General features: G+C 42.3%; 1 protein-coding gene across 1 annotated transcript in view; it reads right to left on the bottom strand.

Moving 5' to 3' along the window:
- SCIN (scinderin) overlaps window positions 1-23,571 on the bottom strand; it is a 1,026,348-nt gene that overhangs the window by 237,184 nt on the left and 765,593 nt on the right. Inside the window, exon 11 of the mRNA XM_044066756.1 lies at window positions 8,349-8,519. Coding sequence (XP_043922691.1) covers window positions 8,349-8,519 — 171 coding nt within the window. The remainder of the gene's footprint in view (window positions 1-8,348; window positions 8,520-23,571) is intronic.

Raw genomic sequence — 23,571 nt, 5'->3', positions numbered from 1 at the left:
TTGAACAAGGCCAGCGAGGTGCTCTGCCTCACATAAACCGGGATTTTGTTCCACAGCATAGGGAGTCTTTGGGTGATGAATCTATCCCTCCAGCACGTCCTATTAATAACAGTGTTGAGGTTTAAGTCTCCCGCCCTTGTGGCTCTGAGGGATCTAGATTTTTTGAGATGAAGCATGTTCATCAAATCTGGCCTTGTATGTCAGGCATAGGTCACCTCTGAGCAAGCGGTAAGCAACTGAATATAACTGGAGTTCTTTCAGTCGGGCAGCATAAGACAGATTTTGAGACCCTTTATCCTTTTGGTGAGGAACTTTTGTGGCCTCTCCAGCTGCTGCAAGTGTCGGGTCAGATACATTCCGAATGGGGCATTGTACTCGATCATTGGTCTGATGAGTGATGAGTATAGGGAGACTATGACTTCCCTTGATCTAGATGTGAATCCCTTCATGATAAGGTGGGCAATGTAGAAGGTCTTCCTAACTACTTTAGCAATATGAGTGTCGAATGAAAGGCTACTGTCAACCTGGGTTCCCAGGTCCCTAATAACTTCTTCTGTGTTCAGGGATTGCCACCTATATGGTAGCTAGGGGTAACCTTATTTTTCCCGAAGGGTATGACTATGCATTTCTTGGCATTTAACTTTAGGCCATGGCTCTGGCACCAGTTATCCGTTTCTGTGAGACCCTTCTGAAGGATATCTGTGTCGGATGTGTTTTCAACTACGGCCCAGTTTGCAGTCATCTGCAAACTTTGTCAGCCATAACCCTCCTGTGTTTGCTTGTACTTCAGAAAAGTAGATGCCAAACAAGAGTGGGCCCAGGACTGAGCCCTGTGGGACACCACTTGTGACAGGCTTTGAGTCTGACATGGCGCCAGCAACTCTGACCCTGTGGGTTCTGTCACTCAGCCAGTTTGCAACCCATCTTGTAATGTATGGGTTTACATTTAAGTTGATGAGTTTTTCAATGATACCCGAGTGAGGTATTGTATCAAAAGCCTTCGCCAGGTCTAGGTAGGCTGTATGGACTGCCTTTCCCTCGTCAATGGCCTTGGTGACTGTTTCGAAAAAGTCAACCAAGTTTAAAAGGCATGATCTGCCTTTGACAAAGCCAAACTGGGTTGGATCCAAAGTCTGCAAGTTCCCTATGTCTTTATTTATGAGATCCATTATGATCCTCTCCATGGCTTTGCAGATAAGGCTTGTCAAGCTAATGGGACGGTAATTTCCAGGGTTGGTGGAGGCACCGCCTTTGTGGAGTGGGACCACAGTCGCTGTGCGCCACTCCCTGGGTACGTATCCGGAGGTGAGGCTAAGATTAAACAGCTGTCCTAACTGTGGGTTTAATTCCTCGTTGAGTTCATGGAGCACACAGCCGGGGACACCATCAGGTCCCATGGATGCTGTGTTCTTTGCCTTGGAGAGAGCAGTTCTCACCTGGGCGTTAGAGATGTTTGGGGGCTACAATCATTTGGTATAGATATCTCTCCTTTAGGGGGGGGGAGAAGTTTGCACTGAACCTGTCAGCCAGTATGTTGGCAATGTCTGTAGGATCAGTAATCTTCACATCATTTTGAACTAATTCTGAGCATATCTGGGAGTTTCCTCCTAGGTTTCTGACATAGCTAAAGAATGCCTTATGGTTGTCTTTAGAGTCCTTAGCTATTTTTTTCTCAAAGTTAGCTTTGGATGATTTTATGAGAGCTCTTAGCTTTTTACTTATAGTGATCAGTGGTGTCTTACCTTTTAAGGATTTTGCTCTATCTTGTAGTAGCTTTCTCCTTTTGTTGTAGAGTTTGTATATGGCTGGGGTCCACCAGACTGGACTTTTGCTACAACACTTACTTTTGTTACCTAGGAAGGGACTGTAGCATTTATAGTCCAATCTGTTCAATTAAGCTAAAGAACAAAACCAACAAAGGACCTCATTTGGGATTGTGGCTGCCACCGTGTTACTAGGACAGGCAGAGAGTCTGACAAACATGGGATGGTAAGCAGTCCCAGATACTGCACAGTGCATCTGTACAATGAAAACAGCACCTCCATTAGGTATTTTCAGTTCCTCACACACCATCAGATCAGCCTGGTATGAGCAATGTGTCAAGAATATGGAATTCTCCAATGTAGCTAACAGGTGTAGTGTCAGATTTTGTGTATGTGTGTGTGTGTGTGTGTGTGTGTGTGTGTGTGTGTGTGTGTGTGTGTGTGTGTGTGTGTGTTCAGTGCATATTGTGATAGAACTACCTCATCAAGGACATTTTAATATTTATGTACTTGGGTGAAAAATCATTGCATCTTGTAAAATAGCACTGATTTTTACCTGTGATACATGCACAATATCGCCGGAAAATACATAACTTCTGTTGGTAGCAGTAAAAAAAAAATATCAAGTCATTATCTTTAAAATATAAGGCATAAGGCATTGTGGCTTTTGCCCTGAATCTCATCTTGTCTAAAACCCATCTTGCTGAGCGGTGTGTGCTCAAAAGGATACAGTAGTTTGTTTTGGGGACTGGGGATGGTATGACCATTGCTAAATTAATTTCCATACAAACCTCTGATATGACTTCAAAAGTCACTATAGCATGCGATGAGGCTTAGGACAATGTGTTCATTATTTCTTTAATTTTCCTCACAAACTTCACAGATGTACATAGAAGGACACTAAAGTTTGTCTATGGGCAGTGCACTGATCAGGACCAGCCAATTGGAATACATTAATATATCATTATTTTTTTCAGTTTCCTCACAATCAAACATCAGACAGGTATACAGGTGGCTGTCTTTTGTGGGAAGGGGTAGGAGGTATGTTGTTTAAATATCTGACAGCAATAGGTTGAAATATGTTACTGTGTTCTAATAATAGTGGCATTCAAGTTATTACAGATTCTTACTAATTTGATATCAGAGTGGTGCAGAGAAGGTGGGCTATCTTTTGGTTGTAGGGTGAGGAGGCATGCTTTATATATGTCTGAACAGACATTTGAAATATATGTCAATGGCCATATGTGATTTCATCTCAGTCTTAACATCAGAGGGATAACAAGAAGGCAAATATCTCACAATATATGATTTATGTATCTTCACAGTGTATTTATCTGCTGTTTTGTCTGATACAAATTATTTCTTCTTTCAAAAAAAAGTAAGAATGAACTTCTTTCCTCATGCATTGTTTTTGTTTATGCCATAATTGGATCAAAAGATTGGAAAGATGTTCTAACATGCACTTCAGATCATCTATTTTCTGATAGCTTCTGGAGGCTTAGAGGCCTCCAAACATTCAGCTTAATTTGATTATTTATTCCATGGTTATTACAGTGCATTCTTAGCCAGTTAGGGTCTGTTGAAAAGACGTAGGAAAAAAGCAAAGTTACATAATGAATTTCTTTCCTTAGGCATAAATTTTATTCATGCCACCCACTGTATCAATATGTTGAAAAAAAAACTTGAAAATACACCCTAGAATATCTAAAATCTCAATGGCCTCTGGATGTCATTAGACTTCTAAATACTGAGCTTAATTCAGTTATTTCCACCAGTTATCACAGTATATTCTGGCTCAATTACCCAAACAGCAGAGACCTCCAAGACAGAAATGCACTCAACCAGCACAACACAGCACAAACCACAGGACACATAGCTCACAGGACACATAGCTCACATCCACAGTATGCCTCTCAACCTAAGCCCCTAAGGCTAAACAGCTTACCCAATACACTAATCATAGGTGACTGAATAGTGAGGCACACAGATGTCCCACTCACTAGGTTAAATAAGGAGAAGATAACAGCTGTCTATCAGGTGTCAGAATCTGACACATAACACACGCATTCAGTCACTCCACAACAAGTACAAGTATGACTCTGTCATTGTCCATGTGGGTGTGAATGACCTGAAAAGCACTTCCCTGGACTACATGAAAAGAGACATGGTGGAGCTCTCGGATTATGTAACCAAGGCAGGTATGACCCTAGCACTGAGCAGTATCCTACCGTCACCCAGAATGATACCACAATACAAACAAAAAGTGATTGACTTCAACAATTGGCTAAGTTTCTGGTGTCATTCTAAGGGATCCATTATCTGTCTGCTTTGGATGACATGATTGACAGACCTTGATGCTTTGCCAGAGATGGCCTGCATCTGTCAGCGCTGGGTTTCCGTGTATTGGCTAAGGCTCTTGCCACCCCTTTAGTGCCTTTTTTAGGCGGTGTTCCAAAGACCAAATTACCACAGTAACAGCTATAAATAAATAAATGCAATCTGAGGGTCATGCTGCTCAGTGCTAGAAGTCTAAATCTCACTCGAAGAACTCCTCAAAATGGAGAACATCTACATTTGTGCTGTAATGGAGACCTGGTTTAAAGGGCAGAAAGCATCCCTACACTATCAGGCTATAACTCATTCCACACCTTTCAGCACCAAAACATGGACCGAAGCTTCAAAGGTGGTGGTGTCTCCATATTCATAAAGGATATGCACACTTCCAGACTAGTAGCCCAACATAACGCATCTGAGATACTTCAGGTACAACTAACATTGGGTAAGATGGCGATCCAGGCCATAGCCTGCTATAGGTCCCCAACCATGTTCCTGGACTCTCACTCCATGTTCCTAAGCACCCTGGAATCTATCAAGGTCCAACCCAACACTCTCATACTTAGGAGATTTCAACTACCCCTCCATCAACTTGGAAAATCACTCAAGCACCTATAGACTAACCCAACGTTTCCTGGAATTCATCAATTCCAATGCCCTGGACCAGCTCATTCTGACCCACACTAGAGGCAGCAACATCCTTGACCTGGTTATTACTAACATGGGCAACCATTGCTCTACACCAATAGTCAATCCCTCCCTAGTCAGATCTGACCATAAGCTAATCACCATGGAAATCCACATCTCACCCACACCTCCCGCAAAGGTAACCACCTTGAAAAACTTCTCCAAAGCTGACTTTGGGCTCCTAAAAACAGAGGTGGCTAACTTCACGGCACCCATGCCAATGGAAAATAGCTGCATAATTGCCGAATCATACACCAATGCACTGTACAAACATGTACAGAAATGCATGGAAATAGCCATACCCAACAGAACCAAGATATTCTCCTCCAAAAAAAGGAAGCCAATCGGATGGTCCCCTGCCATTAATAAACTCTAGAACAGAAGCAAGAAACTGTTGCAGAAAAAGGAAAAGTCCCAAGACTGGAAAACTCCCTTATTAGCCTCAACAAAAAGTTGAGATCCCTCACTAAATCCTCCAAAGCCAGCTATGAAGGCAGAATTGCGGCAAACAGTAAAAACAATCAGAAAGCCTTCTATAGTTATACCAAGAACCTCCATGGCAATACCCAGATTTGCTCTGAGTTACTGCACAATGGTGCCTCATATACTGAGCCAAGAGATATTTCCAACATACTGGCCGACAGATTCAGTGCCAACTTTACCCGTCTCTCCCCCCAAAGGAGCAATCACAGTACCGGAAGAATGCCAGGCACCCAGCATTACTGCAATGCAGGTTAAAGCTGCATTGTCTTAGGCCAAGAATACAGCTTCCATGGAACTCGATAATATCCCTGTTTGTGTTCTACATGAACTACAAAGTGAACTGGTACCACATCTAGGTGCCCTGTTCAGTCACAGCCTCACCTCAGGCGTTTTCCCCACTGAATGGTGCACTGCTACAGTCATCCCTCTCCATAAAGAGTGAGTGACTACAGACCCTGGGAATTACTGCCCCATTAGCCAGATGAGTCTGATATGTAAAGCTATGGAACGCATCATCATGGACTTGATTAACAAAGATATAGGAAATCTCCAAACACTAGACCCCATGCAATTTGGCTTTGTGAAAGGGAGATCATACCTGCTCAACCTGGTTGACTTCTTTGAGTCAGTCACCAGGGCTGTGGATAAAGGTAAGGCAGTGCATACAGCCTACCTCAATCTGGCCAAGGCCTTTGATACCACTTCTCACTCAGGAATTATTGATAAACTCAACAAACTAGGCAGCAACTCCTATATCACTAGGTGGTTTTCAAATTGTCTCACAGATAGAGCACACAGTATGAAAGTAGCGAACCCCAAGTCAGACTGCCAACCAGTGACGAGTGGAGTCCCACAGGGATCATTCCTGGGTCCTCTCCTGTTTGGCATCTAATTCTCAGAAGTCCAGGCCAACACAAAGGGACTCTGGCTGACCAAGTTTGCAGATGGCTGCAAGTTGGGAACCATTATTAACTCCCCAAGTGATGCAGACATCCTACAGAAAGGCCTCACTGAGACCAATGACTGGTGTCAAAATGATGACCTTAAGCATAACGCCAAAAAATGTGTCATCATCCCCTTTGGTAAAAACTCAGTTCCCACTAATTACCACATCGATGGGAGCCCACTGAAGGCGTTATATGAGATCTGGGGATGTAGGTTGACAGCAACCTGTCCTTCGACCACCACATCGCCACTGTGGCCAGAAAGTCCCTCTATGTGGCACATCTCATTACCAAGGGTTTTGCATCCAGGAAGAAAGAGGTCATCGTCTCTCTCTACTCTTCCCTCATTAGACCAATCATCAAGTATAATGCTCCTTTTGGGATGTACCTCACTAGACACTTGCAACAGCTGGAGAGGCCACAGAAGTACCTCATGAAGTGGATCCTAGGCATTAAACACATGTCCTACACAGACAGACTCAAGAGACTCCAGCTATTCTCTGTCTCATATCACCTCCTTAGAGGCGATCTCTGCTTGACTTACAAAGTCAATTCTAACCCAGCTCTGTTAGAAATGCTAATCTAAAGAAATCTCAATTCCTCTGCACCACACGCTCCAGAGAGCTCAGCCTCATTACCACAATCAACAGAACATGCTGGAGGGACAGGTTCCACAGCCAGAGACTGCTCATGCTTTGGAATAGACTTCCCATACACATCAAACAGAGCACCTTGCTGTCCCTCTTCAAGAGAAATCTTGATGAGTGGATGGGTATTAGAAAGTTAACTCTGGGGATTGATAAAGTGGGTCTGCTTGATAGAAGCACTGGGAACTTACGCCGGGCGGCACGATGACAGGGTACTTTTATGGGCTAGGCTTGTAAAGGCTCCAGGGCCATTAGCCTAGTACACACCTATGAACCTATGAATTAGTGCGATGAAAAAAGCAGGAAAAGATTGAAAGCCATTAAAATGCGGGCAAAGGTAGAAAACTGTAATCTGGATTATGTGGGGAGACAGGGTTGGTGGGCATAGGGAGTTGTGTGTGTGTGTGTGTGTGTGTGTGTGTGTGTGTGTGTGTGTGTGTGTGTGTGTGTGTGTGTGTGTGTGTGTGTGTCTGTGTGTGTTTGTGTTTGTGTGGAGCAGTGGGTAGGGGATGGCTATGCCATGGAAGCTTTTGCCTACTGACCCTGCTTAAAGGTTGGTAATGAACACAGCAGCTGGATTTCAGACTGAAATACAATCATCCCGGCCACATTTACAAACACACACACACACACACACACACACACACACACACACACACACACACACACACACACACACACACACACACACACACTGTACAGAGACAGGCACATCAAACACAGACACATACATGCATACACGTGTGCACATGCACAGGCACATATACATACATGTACATGATAGCATATATATGTGCATGCATGTTAACATACATACAAGCACATGTAGGTGCACACACATGCAAAGACTGCTTAAGACAAATAAAACTGATTAACATTCACAAAAGATGTCATTTTTTGCAACTATGCCTAATTTTATGCCACTAAGGGACTGTGTGTCGAAATGATAGGAAGAACCAGCAGAATGCCAGGATTTAAGGTGCGATGCCTTCAGCACTACAAATATGGGAAGGTAGAAAGCGGAGATGACTCAAGTAATACCATTTATTTTAATGAAGTCTTATTGCTGTATATTGAATGTAAGAAATTCAGAATTCAAAATAGCAGTTGTAAATACAAAGTTTGTAGCTCAGTAACTGCTGAACGTCTCTCAGATACTGCCTTGCAGAGAGCAGAGCTGCAACGATCTGGGGAAGAGTCCCAGCACTAAATGTACTTCACAGTGGAATGTTTATCTAAACAGAGTGTACTAGCTTGGATCCAACTAAGTTGACCTCTAACAGTCAAAATATTTTACACATTCGTATGCTAAGAACTTCCAGTATAAAGCTTTAGTTCTAGCACTGGCAAATATTTGGGTCATTATCATGCATTTTGTTAATATGATTCTATTAACTTATTGTTCTTGCAAACACAACTTAATATCTGCAGTTATTTCCTTTAGTGTAATGACCTTTGTCACATTACATTGCCGTAGTAGTTACATTTACCTCTACAATCCGTGTAATGGTTGCCAGATTTCTTCGGACCTGAAACAGTCGTGTATCAGATACAGGGGCCTGTCCGCCTTTCCTGGAAGTCCCATCCTTGTAAATAACAAGTGGCTTATCTTTAAATATACTGAGCAAGTGAGCTGGCTCTTTGCCTTGTGCAACCCGGACCTAGGGAGAGAAAAATAATGAGTACAGACGAAACTCTCATGACGAATTACCAGAAAGGCACCTGAAAGAATTACAGTCACAGCAAAAATGTTATTTAGAAGAGTTTTCATCATTAAAACAATGAACAAGAAGTTTTAACTGTTTAAGGATGCTTCCATTGCAGTATATGGAATCTAAAGGAAAAATTGTGTAGTTCCAAGCAATGTTAACTAGGGTGTTTACAGTGAATATTTATAATGAAATGACTGCATTTCATTTTCTTTTCTGTTTACCACCAAGGGCCTTAACTCCTTATTTAATATGTTTCTACTATTATACTTTTACTCAGCTGAGTGCACAGAAGGCTGTACACATTCCAGTGCTAAGTTTATTTCTGGCTTATGTAAATGAACCTGCTCTCTACAGTCAAGCAACAGAAAGTTGTTCAGGAGAACTTAACCTTTACTCTGGTCCCTTTCTCTTTTTTCATCTGTCTCTCATTCTCTTTCCCTCACCTTTTATTTTCATTCTATATGACTGTATAGGGCACATTAAATAGCTTTGAGAAACTCTCAAGTTTATAATGCTGCTGAATATTCAAATGGATTACTTCATTTAATTCCATTGTGTTTGTTCTAAACTTCATTGATCCAGCTCCCTATCGGAAGTATTAAAAACCAATACTGTGAGTCTCAGCACATCAAAAAAATAAGGTACAATACCAGTGAAAAACATCAAATTCTTACCCATACTGTTACACATTTAAGGTACTTTTGCAGAGGTCTTTACATCCCTACATCTCTTAGATGGGGCGGGGCTGTACTCCACCATGCCTGCTACTGTAAAGTCAATGCAGCTCAGAGAAGGGGGAATACTCTGAAATACTGCAGTTTTGGAATTAGCTTCTATCTCCCGATTCATACTTTTGTATAGTTCCTTTTTATACAGATGGTTTATTTGCAGTTTATTTTGTTTTATATTAATTAGATCACCTGCATTTAATATCTCTGTGGACAAGCTTTCCTAGGTGATGTAACAATGGTGTCAAACTGCATAAAAGATTAAGATCTTATGCATAATATTTCACCTTTAATACAATACATATCCTATTCAATAGGCTTGCTTGTCCTGAGACCTGGTTATGGAGGCAATCCTGTAGGTGACAAATGTGCACAGGTATGATAGATTAACACAGTACCCACTAAGCCCATATGAGCTAAAATCATGCTAATCTAATGCACAGATTGGTCAATGGTAAAAAAAATAAGAAAAACACTAACAATTCCACTGATTTGCACCATGAGAATAACTTATTTTATTAAGATATGCAAATCACTGTCCATTCACATATATCCTAAGAACTCTGTGAAAGATCCAGAATTCTAAAATGGAAACCATGTGTCACTTGTATGAAATATGATAAGTGAATATGAAATGGTGCATGTTGAAAATTCCTAATACAAAATTTACATACATGATTGACTGTGGAGGTTATAATGGTGCATTCACAATGAGAGAAATGCATTGTGAGTTTAGCTTGAAATCACAAAAAAAAAAAAATAAAATCCTTCACTACATGCTGGGTGAGGAAAATAAACTAATACATTTTGTTTATGAGTTGCTTAAACTGATAGAGTTGCTTTCTTTTTTCTGCTACATTTTGTTTTCTGTTTCAAAAAATCTGCTTGGCCTGGTGTTTTAGTTGTATGTGGGAGATAGACACTTAAATTATCTAGGCTGCAAATTTCACGTTTTTTTTCATTAGTTAATTTGTTTCTTGATTGATAATTAAATACACAGAGAATTTCTGGATCTTTTATCTTTTCTGATAAAACTCAAAGCCTGCAAAAACTGCAAGCACTGCTGGCGACAAAATGCTGGGTGAGGAAAGTAAATCTATATTTTTTAATCTCTGAGTTGCTTAAATGATAGAGCTGCATTCTGTTTGACCTGCTCCATTTTGTTTTCTGTTTTAAGAAATCTGCTTGGCCTGGTGGTTTTGTTCTATGTGGCAGACAGGTACTTAAATTACCTAGGCTGCACGTTTCACATTTTTTTTCATTGGTTAATTTGTTTCTTGAGTGGTAATTAAATACACAGAAAATTTCTGGGTCTTTATCTTTTCTGATAGGTTCATAGGTAGGTACTAAGTTATTGGCCCTAGGGCCTATACAAGCCTAGCCAAAAAGGTACCCTGGCTTTCGCCACCCAAGAAAATTATTTTCCTGTGCCCCTGTCAAGCAGAACCACAGAGGTGATCCCCGGAGTGACTTTCCTATTACCCATCCAATCATCAAGATTTTTCTTGAAGAGTGCTATTGAGGAGCTCTGTTTGACATAGATAGGTAGTCTGTTCCAGAGTATGAGAAGTCTCTGGGACAGGAATATATCCCTCCAGCATGTTCTGTTTATTGTGGTGACAAGGTTTAGGTCCTTAGAGCGTGTAGCTCATAGGGATTGGGATTTCTTTAAGTGGAGCATGTCCAACTGCTCTGGGTTTGACATAGCTTTGTATGTTAGGCAGAGATCGCCTTTGAGCAGGCGATATGCGATGGAGTAAAGCTAGAGTTTTTTGAGTCGGTCTGCATAGGGCATCTGTTTGAGGCCAGTAATCCTCTTTGTGAGGTATTTCTGCGGCCTTTCCAGTTGTTGTAGATGCTTTGTGAGGTACATACCAAAAGGGGTGTTGTACTCTATAATGGGTGTAATGAATGATGAGTAGAGGGGAACTATGACCTCTTTTTTTCTGAATGAGAAACCTTTTTGTATTGAGGTGTGCCACATAGAAGGATTTCCTGACGACTGTGGCGATGTGATTATCAAAGGAGAGACTACTGTCCACCTGTGTCCCAAGGTCTCTTATCACACTTTTGGTGTTAAGCAGACTACCGCCTATGTGGTAGTTCATGGGTACAGAGTTTTTACCAGAGGGGATGACAATGCACTTTTTGGCATTGAGCTTGAGACCATGGCTTTGACACCAGGCATCTGTCTCAGTGAGGCCCTTTTGTAGGATGTCCACATCATTAGGAGTTTTGATTGTGGCTCCTAGTTTGCAGTCATCTGCGAATTTAGTTAGCCAAAGACATTCTGTGTTAGCCTGTACTTCAGAGAAGTAGATACCAAACAGGAGAGGACCCAGGACTGAACCCTGTGGTACTCCACTTGTCATGGCATAAAGTCTGATTTGGAGTCTGCTACTTTCACAGTGTGGGTTCTGTCAGTAAGCCAGTTGGCAACCAATCTTGTGACATAGGGCTTTATACCTAGTTTAGTGAGTTTATCTATAATTCCAGAGTGGGGAATGGTGTCGACCACCTTGGCGAGATCTAGATAGGCTGTGTGAACCACCTTACCCTCATCTATGGCTTTAGTGACTACTTCAAAGAAGTCTATCAGGTTTAGGAGACATGATCTGCCATTTACAAACACAAACTGTGTGGGGTCCTGAGTTTGGAGATCTCCAATGTCTTTGTTTATGAGTTCCATGATGATATGTTCCATGGTCTTGGAGACCAGGCTCATCTGACTAATGGGGCAGTAGTTCCAGGGGTCTGTTGTGGCCCCCTTTGTGGAGTGGGATAACCGTTGCAGTATGCCATTCAATGGGCACAAAGCTTGAGGTGAGGCTATGATTGAACATGGTACTTAGGTGGGGTGCCAGTTCATTCTTTAGTTCATGTAGAAGGCAGCCTGGGATGTTGTCAGGTCCCCATGGATGCTGTGTTCTTGGCTTTGGAGAGTGAGGTTTTTACCTGTGCAGCCGTGATTACAGGAACTTTGCATTCTTCTGGTATACAGATGGGCCCTTTAGGGGGTGAGAGGGGGGTAAAGTTAGCACTGAACCTATCTGCCAGGATGTTGGCAATATCATTTGGTTCTGCATATTTAGTGTCATTGTGTTGCAACTCAGAGCAGAGCTGAGTGCTGCAATTGAGCTTCTTGACATAGCTATAGAATGCTTTGTGGTTGTCTTTAGAATCAGTGGTGATTTTGTTTTCATAACTAGCTTTGGAGGATTTTATGAGGGATCTCAGCTTCTTACTGAGGCTGACAGGGAGTTCCTCCAATCGTGGGATTTTACTCTTTTTTGCAACAGTTTCTTTCTTCTGTTGTAGTGTTTGTTTATGGAAGAAGACCACCAGATTGGCTTCCTTTTTTGGAGGATAGCATCTTGGTTCTGTTAGGGATAGCAGGATCCATGCACTCGTGTAAGTGCTTATAAAGTGCATTTGTGTAGGATTCAGCAGTCGTACTTGTATTGTCCATCTGCATGAGTGTCGTAAAGTTTGCCACTTTTGTCTTAAGAAGCGTGAAGTTGGCTTTGGAGAATTTTTTGCGGTTGTTTTCCTAATGAGGGGTGGGAGCAGGATGTGGATGCCTAGGGTGATTAGTTTGTGGTCAGATCTGACCGACGAGGAGCTGACCTTTGGTGTGGAACACCGGTCGCCCATGTTGGTGATGACCAGGTCTAGGATATTGCTGCCCCTGGTGGGGGTGTGGATAAGTTGATACAAAGCATTGGAATTGATGAATTCCAGAAAACGTTGAGCAAAAGAGTTGGTACACAAGTAGTTTTCCCAGTTAATGGTGGGTAGTTGAAATCAACCATTATTAGGGTGTTGGGTTGTACCTTAATATTTATATGATATGTCTCAAAGCCTGCAAAAATACATGCACTGTTTGTGACTCCTTCTTAGATATTTTACCTACCCACCCTGCACTCCTTGATCTGCTTTTTAAACTTTAAGCTGCCCACCCTTACTGTAAACTGAGCTTTGTAAGCTCTTCCCTTTCTACACTGCCATTAATATCCTGAATGATTTATTTGCCTTTCCTTGTGCTTATTTTGGAACAAAAAGTCCATTTTGCTGTTCTACAGATTTAATTGCTCTGAATTCTTTATCTGGATGGCTGTTAGAAAAAGTAGTGTATTTTTACACTCTAGCAAGCACTTTTCTATGTTTTTATATCAATAGGTCAGTGGATTTTCCATCTAGTGGCAGTGGGTGGTAGCCTGGTCGGTGTAGTTTGGAAACACAGTAGAGATTTCTGCATGTAGTTGTTTTATTGGCTGGAGGACTTATTAATCAGCTTACCTTGTTTTTAGTGCCTTTATAAATTGTGTACAATTGAGTGCCTCTTGGCTCATTTCTACATAGCAAAGTACTTGTATTGAATAATCACACTTTTATAAGCTGTGTAAAGTACAATGCTGTAACTGTATCTTTAAGTTTGTTTGTGGTAGCATGTCATTCCAGGCACTCTTTTACTGTGTTTTTACATTAGGTGAACTGGGATTATTCATCTAGTGGTGGTAGGTATTTACTTAGTCTAGCTGAGTTAGGAAGCATTCAAAACAACTCAAAGTGTAAGTGTTTTAGTGGCCAGAGGGCTCGATAGTAATTTTTCTGCATTCCCAGTGCTGCTATAAATTCGGCACATTTGCACTGAGCTGCTCACTGTGCCAGTGCCTGTACGAATGCAAACATATGGATGCGTTGCTTATTTTCATTATACTGTAAAAGTTGGCTGTGTTAGTTACATTATTATAACAGCCAGAATTATTGCTGCTCAGAGAGCATCTGATTTGTTGCTGGACAGCATCGCTGGTTAGGTTAGCTGCAGATTGCACTACATAAGAACCCTTCCCTCATCCGGTTACAAACACCCTCCACTCTTATCCTTTCATAGGATATGGAGCCATGGATGGGCAATTTCCTACTATCCAAGCATCCAGCTTTGTGGACATGGGTACCCTGAGGCAGGGTAACAATTACCTTATGTGCACTGACAAGCACCTTTTTCTTGAAGAGACAAATACAGTATGTGAGAGATGTAGCTATTCATTGACACTGGAGGCTAGACTCTCACATACTGACACAAAAAGCAACAAACGGGTTGTCAGAAATTCCTGCACATCACTCACTGCACCCATAAAGGACCAAACACATAGACCCACATATGCGGATGTGCTCACATGTAACTTACTCACACCTCAAAGACCTCTCAGGTGCAGTCCTCAGAAACTCTGCATGACAACACAAACAAGACAATTCCCATAACAACACATAAAGCCACATCTCATTGTGTCTCGGCTACCAAGCACATACAGTGAAACACTCCATGACCCAATATTCTGGTCATAGGAGACTCCATTGTGAGACACACTGATGTCCTTATTACCAGGCCAGATAAGGGGAAGGTTGCAGTTAGTTGCCTGTCAGGGCCAAGATTTGCCAAATCATACAAGTACTCAGGTCACTTACCCCTAAGTACCAGTTTGACTCAGTCATAGTTCTTGTGGACATGGATGACCTGAAATGTATGTCCTTGGACTGTATGAAGAGAGACATGATTGAGCTTGTAGAATGTGTGTCACAGGCAGGTATGATCCTAGCACTGAGCAGCATTCTACCATCCTGCAAGGATGATGCCACAGTGCCAGCAGAAAATGATTGACTTTAACAATTGGCTTAGCTATGGGTGCCATTCCAAAGGGGTCCAGTACTTGTCAGCCTGGGAGGACATGGCTGACAGGCCATGCTGCTTTGCCAGTGATGGTCTTAACCTGTCACCTGCATGCTTTCAGATACTGGCCAAAACATTACCCACCCCTGTAGTGCCTTTTTTAGGCATTGCCAAACAGGCAAACCTTCTAACATAACAAAAGCTACTCAGGAAAAGTTAAAGGTGTTACTTCTCAGTGCTAGGAGCCCCAACAAGAGACTGAACTCCCTGGAAGCTCTCCTCACCCTGGAGAATGCTGACATCTGTGCAATTACTGAAACATGGTTCAAAGCCATGGAAAGCACTCCAGTAGTGCAAGGCTTTAATGCCTGTCATACATTCCGACCACCCACTGAAAATGAAAAAGCAAAAGGCAGAGGTTTATCTATCTACATAAAGGATAAGCACACCTCAAGGCTGGTCAAACAATATGGCATGCTGGAGCTACTCCATTTCCAACTAACCATGGGAAAACTCCATTACTATATTCATGCTTGCTACAGGCCCCCCACCATGAACCAGGACACCCATACATCATACCTGAAGTTACTAGACTCACTCCCCATCCAGCCCAAAACCATATTCATGGGTGATTTTAACTATCTTTTCATTAATTGGGAGGCACATACAACCACTAATATGCAAACCCGAAGATTTCTTGAAATTCAAATGCCCTGGAGCAGTTAGTATGCACTCCCACTAGGGGAAAAATATCATAGATGTGGTATGCACAAATATGGGATCGTACTATACCCACCCAAGTGTGATGTGCTTACTGGTAAGATCAGATCACAAAGTGGTCTCCCTTGAAATAAAGTTAAAACTAGCCCCCCACCTAACCCCAAAAACTTTAAGAACTTCTCTAAGGTAAATGACCCACTATTATGGGACAACATAGCTAGTTTCCAATCTCCCCCAAATCGAGAAAACACAGAAACCTATGCAAAGTCATACACAAAAGCCCTTAATGACCATATAAACAAATGCATAGAAACAGCAGTACCAGAGTTAAATAAGTCCAGGTCAAACACTGCACAACCAAGCCACCCTGGTGGACCCCTGGTATTAATAGCTTGTACAAAAAAAGAAAGAAAATCCTGTTGAGAAGTAAGAGAGAATGCACACAACAGAGCAATAAGTCCCTCATTAGTCTAAACAAGTGAAACAGGGACCTAGTCAAGTTTTTGAAAGCAGACTTTGAGGTAAAAATAGCCTCCAGAGCTATAGATAACCATAAGGCATTTTTCAGTTATGTCTGCAGTCTTAAGGGCAACACCCAACAATGTACGGAATTAGTTGTAGATAGCATCACCTATACTCAACATGGAGATATACCAAATCTGCTGACCAACAAATTCAGCTCAAATTTCACCTCCCCATCACCCCCAGTTCTCCCCCCAAGAAATACCCTCCGCCACTCCACTGCCAATTATCACCAAACAACAGGTTGTCACTGTGCTCTCTAAAGCTAAAATCATAACTTCAATGGTTCCTGACAGTATACCAGGTTGCCTCTTAAACAGCATAAATCAGGATTTATCAGGCCCATTAGGATCTCTATTCAACCACAGCCTCCAGACTGGCTTTGTCCCAGTAGAGTGGAGGACAGCAACAGTCATCCATCTGCAAAAATGGGGACGATATACTGTCTTGGGAAATTACAGACCCATAAGTTTGACTAGTCTCATATATAAGACCATGGAAATAATAATCAATAATTATCATTGTAAGGCAAACAGCATGAGGGTCAGCCGATCTACAGATCTAAACTTAGTCAGCGGCTCAAACAAAACATGTTAGAGAGACAGATATGTGTCTTGGAGATTGTCCCTTCTTTGGAACAGACTTTCTAGTCAGACTAAGCAGAGCCCTTCCCTGACCCTCTTCAAATGCAGTTGGGATCAATGTATGGGGAATCACAAATTCACACCTGTAGTAGTGCCTATGTCTCTTATGGACAGGTGCAATCTGTAAGATACTCAATGCACATGCAAAAATCCATGCCATCCTCTTGCCCCTACGGGCCATATATTGGGTAAAATCATGTTATATTGGCAAGGCTTGTAAGGGCACTTAAACCTAGTAATCTCCTATGAATCTATGAACAATGAGAGCATGTGAATAGACAACGTGGTAATGTGTGCTGCCTACTTGAAACCTGAAAAATCTGTGTGTTCAAAATACTGGCAAACACCAGTACGTGTCACTGAGGTTTAACGTTGTTGTCCAGTTTCCACATAGACAGAATGAGTGGCAGATTAAGTTATGTTTTGTATTCCCTTCCCTTCTTCTGGGTTTCCCTACACATTCTTAAGGAGAAACTGCACAAGCATCAGTAGCTCACAGAAAAAAAGCTGAACCACATAAGGCCAAACACGTTTCTCCATAGGAAATCATTGCTTGTGCAATTTTTACTTTTGTGCCAGCAGTGATTGACTTTTTAAGGAGATTTTTCCACTCTTTGAGTTAATGCAACCGTGGAGTATGTATATGTAAGTTCGGGAGGTTTGGGGGGTTGCACCCATGTTCAGGGGCTGTAGGGTTGCTTGCTCCCCTGTAAAAACCAAGAAAAAAGTTGTAGCCCTCTTGTTTTTTGAGCAGTTTTATTCTTTCAAAGCAACAACTTTCAGGTAGTCAGCATTTCGTAGTAGAACCGCCTTCTGATAGATCAGCAGTTGCCTCTTCAGAGTGGTTTGCAGAAATATCTTAAAAAGTGTAATACCTTCTAAGGGGCCCCATTATCATTACACCAGTTTGTGAAATTTCTCTATTTTATATTCCCTACCTTTTCACGGGAAGGCAGAAACTTTTAGATCTCCTCGTTTTTTGAAATACTATTGCCAGGTATAAAAAAATGCACTCATTAATAAAACCTTCATAAAACCCATCATAATCAAACTCAAATGACAAATCAACACATGGGAAAACATCTGCGCCTCTGTGCCCTGTTTTATCCAACTCCCTTACGTTTCTTTGATCACTTAAGCAAGGAAACCTCTATGAGCAGTAAATATGCATCCTAACATCAGATGAAATTAGATTTAGATGATATACCCATGGCTTCAGAACTCCTAACATTTTCTTTTTCAGTAATTAAAGCTGTAGAAACTCACTTGTCAGCAAGCCTGCTTTCATCATCACTGGCTCAGACATGATGAAAACACTACCCAGAAACAAGGCCTACAAGATATAAGACGTGAAAATGCTGATCTTCCTTGTAGCAATGCACCCAAATAGCAATATCTGTTGCTAAAAACAGCATAAAGTCATTAAATCACACTCAGTATATAAACACATACGTACCAGTAAGCAGTGCCTTAAAATGTTCCATGCAACAGCATATTAAGATGCAGTTTCCTCAGCTCATAGAAAAGCCTGGCAAAGAGACACTCTTTTTGCTAAAGCCCAGATAAATTATGTTGTCTTTCATAACATAAAATAAGGAAAGACACGTGATTAAAGGATGAGCTTTACAAATGAGCACAATAAAATGTATACAAATTTAAAAAAATAAAAGCCTGAAAATCTGTAAAAAATAGCTAAGTAATAGGAAGTACCATGGAGAGCTTAATATGAGGAGTGAACAACTGATTATAAAATAAAAGAAGATGGTTTGTTCAAAGTCTGGATTTGCCTTCTGGGCTGTTTGTTATATAACTCGGTATTCACTGCTGTCTTGTGGCCACAACAGGTATATGAAGGAAACCTTATAACTCATAGCTAAGGGAAATAATATTGCCATAAAGACAGAGAACACAGCAAACATATATAACCTTTAGGCTCATAGGTAAGTACTAGGCTATCTGCCCAAGGGCATTTATAAGCCTAGCCAGAGTGTGTTGGCTTTCGCCACCCCCTTAGATTAGTTCCCTGTGCCTCTGACCAGCAGAGCCATTAGTTCCCTGCACCTCTGTCCAGCAGAGCCACTGCAGTGATCCCCGGGGTAAATTTTCTGTTTCCCATCCACCCGTCAAGGTTTCTCTTGAAGAGTGCTAGTGAGGGGCTCTGCCTGATGTATATTGGAATCTTGTTCCAAAGCATGGGGAGTCTCTGGGTCAGGAATCTATCCCTCCAGCATGTCCTATTTATCGTTGTGGTAAGGTTTATATCCCTAGAGCATGTGGCTCGCAGGGATTTGTTTTTTTAGGTGGAGCATATACATCAATTCTGGCTTGGACATGGCCTTCTATGTCAAGCAGAGATCACCTCTGAGTAAGCAGTATGCAACCAAGTACAGCTGGAGTTTCTTTAGTTGGGCTGCATAGGTCATCTGTTTGAGGTCAGTAGTCCTCTTGGTGAGGTACTTTTGTGGTCTTTCCAGCTGTTGCAGGTGTCTTGTAAGGTACATCCCAAATGGGCGTTGTATTCTATAATAAATGATGAGTAGAAAGGCACAATAACTTCCTTTGTTCTGGATGAGAACCCTTTTGAGATTAGGTGGGCCACGTAGAAGGATTTTCTAACCACCCTGACAATATGATTATCAAATGAGAGATTGCTATCTACTTGGGTCCCCAGATCCCTTATTACTTTTTCTGTATCTAGGGGACTACCATCTATATGGTAGTTTGTGGGTACTTTGTATTTTCCAAAGGGGATGACTATGCACTTTTTGGCATTTAGCTTGAGGCCGTGATTTTGACACAAGGTATCTGTCTCAGTGAGACTTTTCTAGAGGGTGCCTGTATCAGCCAGAGAATCAATTATGGCCTCTAGTTTGCCATCGTCTGTGAACTTGATCAGCCAAAGTCCTCCTGTGCTTGCCTGTACCTCTGAGAAGTATACACAGAATGGGAGGGGTCCTAGGACTGAGCCCTGGGGGACACCACTTGTAACCGGTTTAGAGTTGGACCTAGAGTCTGCAACTCTCACCATGTGGGTTCTGTCCATGAGCCAATTTGTAAACCATCTCATGATGTAGGGGTTAATATTCAGGTTGGTGAGTTTGTCTATAATACCAGAATGGGGAATGGTGTCGAAAGCCTTTGTGAGGTCTAGGTAGGCTGTGTGGACCTCCTTTCCCTTGTCTAATGCCTTGGTAACTGACTCAAAGAAGTCCACCAGGTTTAGGAGGTATGATCTGCCCTTAACAAAGCCAAACTGGGTGGGGTCCAAAGTTTGGAGGTTCCCAGTGTCTCTGCTAATGAGTTCCATGATGATGCGCTACATAGCCTTGCAGACCAGGCTAGTCAGGCTTATAGGGTCTGTTCTGGTGCCACCTTTGTGGAGTGAGATAACTGTTGCTGTGTGCCACACTGTGGGTATGTAGCCTGTAGAGAGCTGAGTTTGAACAGTGTGTTTAGGTGAGGGGTTAGTTCATTTTGGAGCTCTTGTAAGACACAGCCTTGGACACTGTCCGGTCCTATTGAGGCTGTGTTTTTGGCTTTGGATAGGGCTGTTATAACCTGTGTGTCAGTGATTGCTGGGTCCTTACATTCTTCTGGTATGGTTATGGGCCCTTTAGGGGGTGAGAGGGGTGTGATGTTTGCACTGAACCTGCCTGCCAAAATGTTGGCAATATTAGTCAGTTCAGTGTATTTTGTGCCATTCTGCACCAACTTAGAGCAGATCTGAGAGTTTCCACTTAGGTTCTTGACATAGCTAAAGAACGCTTTGTGGTTATCTTTGGAGTCCTTGGCAATTTTTCTTTCAAAGCTAGCCTTGGATGATTTAATGAAGGATCGTAGTTTCTTGCTGATACTGATCAGGGATGTCTTTCCTTCTATGGATTTTGCTCTTATCTGTACTAGTTTCCTCCTTCTATTGCAGAGCCTGTTTATGGTAGGGGTCAACCAGACTGGTTTCCTTTTCTTGGAGGAGTGAGTCTTGGTTTTACTTGGGATAGCACAATCCATGCATTCCTGCAGATAATCATAGAGTGCCTTTGTATAGGTTTTAGCAGCTTGGACAGCAGTGTCCATTGGCGTGGGGGCTGGGAACCTTTCCACCTCAGTCTTAAGCAATGTGAAATTTGTTTTTGAAAAGTTTTTCACGGTGGTTTCCTTGATTGGGGTTGGGGGTGGAATGTGAATATCCAGAGTGATTAGCCTATGGTCTGATCTAACCAGTGAGAGGTTGACGTCAGGTGTGGAACACCGGTCGCCCATGTTGGTGATGACCAGGTCCAGTATGTTGTTCCCTCTGGTGGGGGTGTTGACCAGTTGATCCAGGGCGTTTGAGTTTATAAATTCTAGGAAGCATTGGGCAAAGGAGTTAGTACTTGAGTAGTTCTCCCAGTTAATGTTTGGGTAGTTGAAATCATCCAGTATTAGGGTGTTTGGTAGGACCTTCATATTTCCCAGTGTCTCCAGAAATGCGGAATGGGGGTCCTGGGTCATGGTGGGTGATCTGTAGCAATCTACAATTTGGATTGCAGTTTTACCCATTGTTAGTTGCACTTGGATGATCTCTGATGCATCGTGCTGCACCACTAACCTGTAGGTGTGAGTATCCTTGATGAATATGGATACACCCTCACCTTTTGTGTTTCAGTCTGGGTTCTGTGGCCAAAAGGTATGGTATGGGTTATAGCCTAGTAGTGCTGGGGTGTTCTCTGGAGCCTTAAACCAGGTTTCTGTTACTGCACAAATATCGATGTTCTCCATACTGAGAAGTGCCTCGAGTGCGTGCATTTTGAGGTTTATACTTCTGGCATTGAGTAGCATTACCCTCAGGTTTTGGTTACTTGTGCTATTTACATTGGTGGGTTTGTCTTTTTAGCCTTGCCTAAAAAAGGCACTATGTGGGTGGCAAGAACCTTTGACAGTATTCAAAAGCCTAAGGGTTTACAGGTGCAAGCCATCTCTTGCGAAGCAACGTGGCTTGTCGAGCATGTCATCCCAGGCAGACAGATACTGGATCCCCTTTGAATGACACCAGAAACTTAGCCAATTGTTGAAGTTGATCATTTTTTCTTTATACTGTGGCATCATTCTTGGTGAGGGTAGGATGCTACTCAGGGTCAGGGTCATACCTGCTTGGGCTACATGATAAGAGAGCTCTTCCATGTCTCTTTTCATGTAGTCCAGGGAGGTACGCCTCAGGTCATTCACACCAACATGTACAATGACAGAGTTGTATTTGTACTTGTTCTGGAGTGACCTGAGTGCTTGTGTTATGTGGCGGATCCTGGTACCCTTCAGGCAGCTAACTGTAACCTTCTCCTTTTCCAGCCTAGTTAGTGGGACATCAGTGTGCCTGACTATAGAGTCACCTATCACTAGTGTATTGGGTATGTATTTTTGCCTTAAGGGCTGTAATTGCATGGCACACTGATTATGTGAAGTATGTGTTTCATGATTGGTGATGGGTTGTGGAGGTGGCTTGGATGTCTGCTTTGGAGGTCTCTGTTGCTTTTGCAGATTTTTATTTAGAGCCTCCAAGTATGTTTTTGTGTATTTATGTGTATTTGCCTGTGTTGGCTTGTTAGGTCTATGTGAGACTGGTGGTGTGTTGGAAGTATTAACCTTCTCCTCTTGACAGTCAGTTACAGTCTGGGGTTGAGAGAGCTTTGCCTCCAGTCTGGCTGTATAATTGCATCTCTCGCATATATTAGTGTTTGGTGGTAGGAGGAAAGGGTTGTGTATGTACATGAGGCCGTTGTAACATTGCCTCAAAATGCCCATATTCACCAGTTGGACTGTAGAGTACTCCGGAAACTGCCCTTTGGACATGCCTGAATAGGTAGAGTCAGCGTTTTTTCTGATTGACTGGTGTGGACGAATAGAAAGCCTTTTCCTTCTGGACAGTATAAGGGGGGCTAGTGCTAGGGGTATTTAGTGCTTGTTATGAGTTTTAAGCAAGTGCTGGGCTGCAAAATGAATGGTTTGAGTATTAAAGTTGAAGGTGTGTCTAGTTCCAAGGGAAAAACTGAACGGTAGACTTTGGGGAGTCAAGAATAGTTTAACCCTAGCTAACCAGCACTGCCCGGTGTGCAAAACCGCACAAATGCGTTTTTTATATCAGAAAGATTAAAGAGATAGAAATTAGCCCAAAGTGGCCAGTAAAACTACAGTTTTTGGGCAGAAGCCACTCCTCCAAGGGCAGGTAGGCTGTTCAGAGCTCCCCAGTCATACTGGTGAGCAAAGAAACTTCCTTTTTGCCCAAGTAAGGTATGGCCAAACACAGAAGCTTAAACACAGTCCAGGTATCAGCAGGTATCTGAAACTGAACTTTTCTAGCTTAGCAAGGTGTGAAAATAGCAAGATTTTTTTTTTTCAAGAAAACAGTATAAAGAAATGAAAAAACACTTTTATAGGGGTCTATATCAGAACATCGAAGTATTAAAACTTTGAATGTTCTGATATTGAACACTATTCAGCGAATGCTAAGAATAGCGAAGCTGCAGAACAGCGAATTGTTTCCTTGGGAAAGAATTCAGTTGGCCATTTCTGTGGCTTCGCTATTCTTAGCGCTGTGGTAGAAAGTTACGGGTTGGGTTCAGGTAAGTGTGCGATTGTTTGTACATTAGGGTTAGGGGTAGGTTAGGGCGCGGGATAGGCGTGTGTGCGATAGTGACAGACTTTAGGGTTAGGGGCGGTTTAAGTGAGTTAGGGCACAGGTT

Source organism: Protopterus annectens, chromosome 3.part1 (assembly GCF_019279795.1).
Source record: "Protopterus annectens isolate FY-2018-M chromosome 3.part1, PAN1.0, whole genome shotgun sequence".
In the NCBI taxonomy this organism is placed as follows: domain Eukaryota; kingdom Metazoa; phylum Chordata; order Ceratodontiformes; family Protopteridae; genus Protopterus; species Protopterus annectens.
Note: the sequence above shows the minus strand (reverse complement) of the source record. Positions and strands in the feature narration are given on the sequence as shown.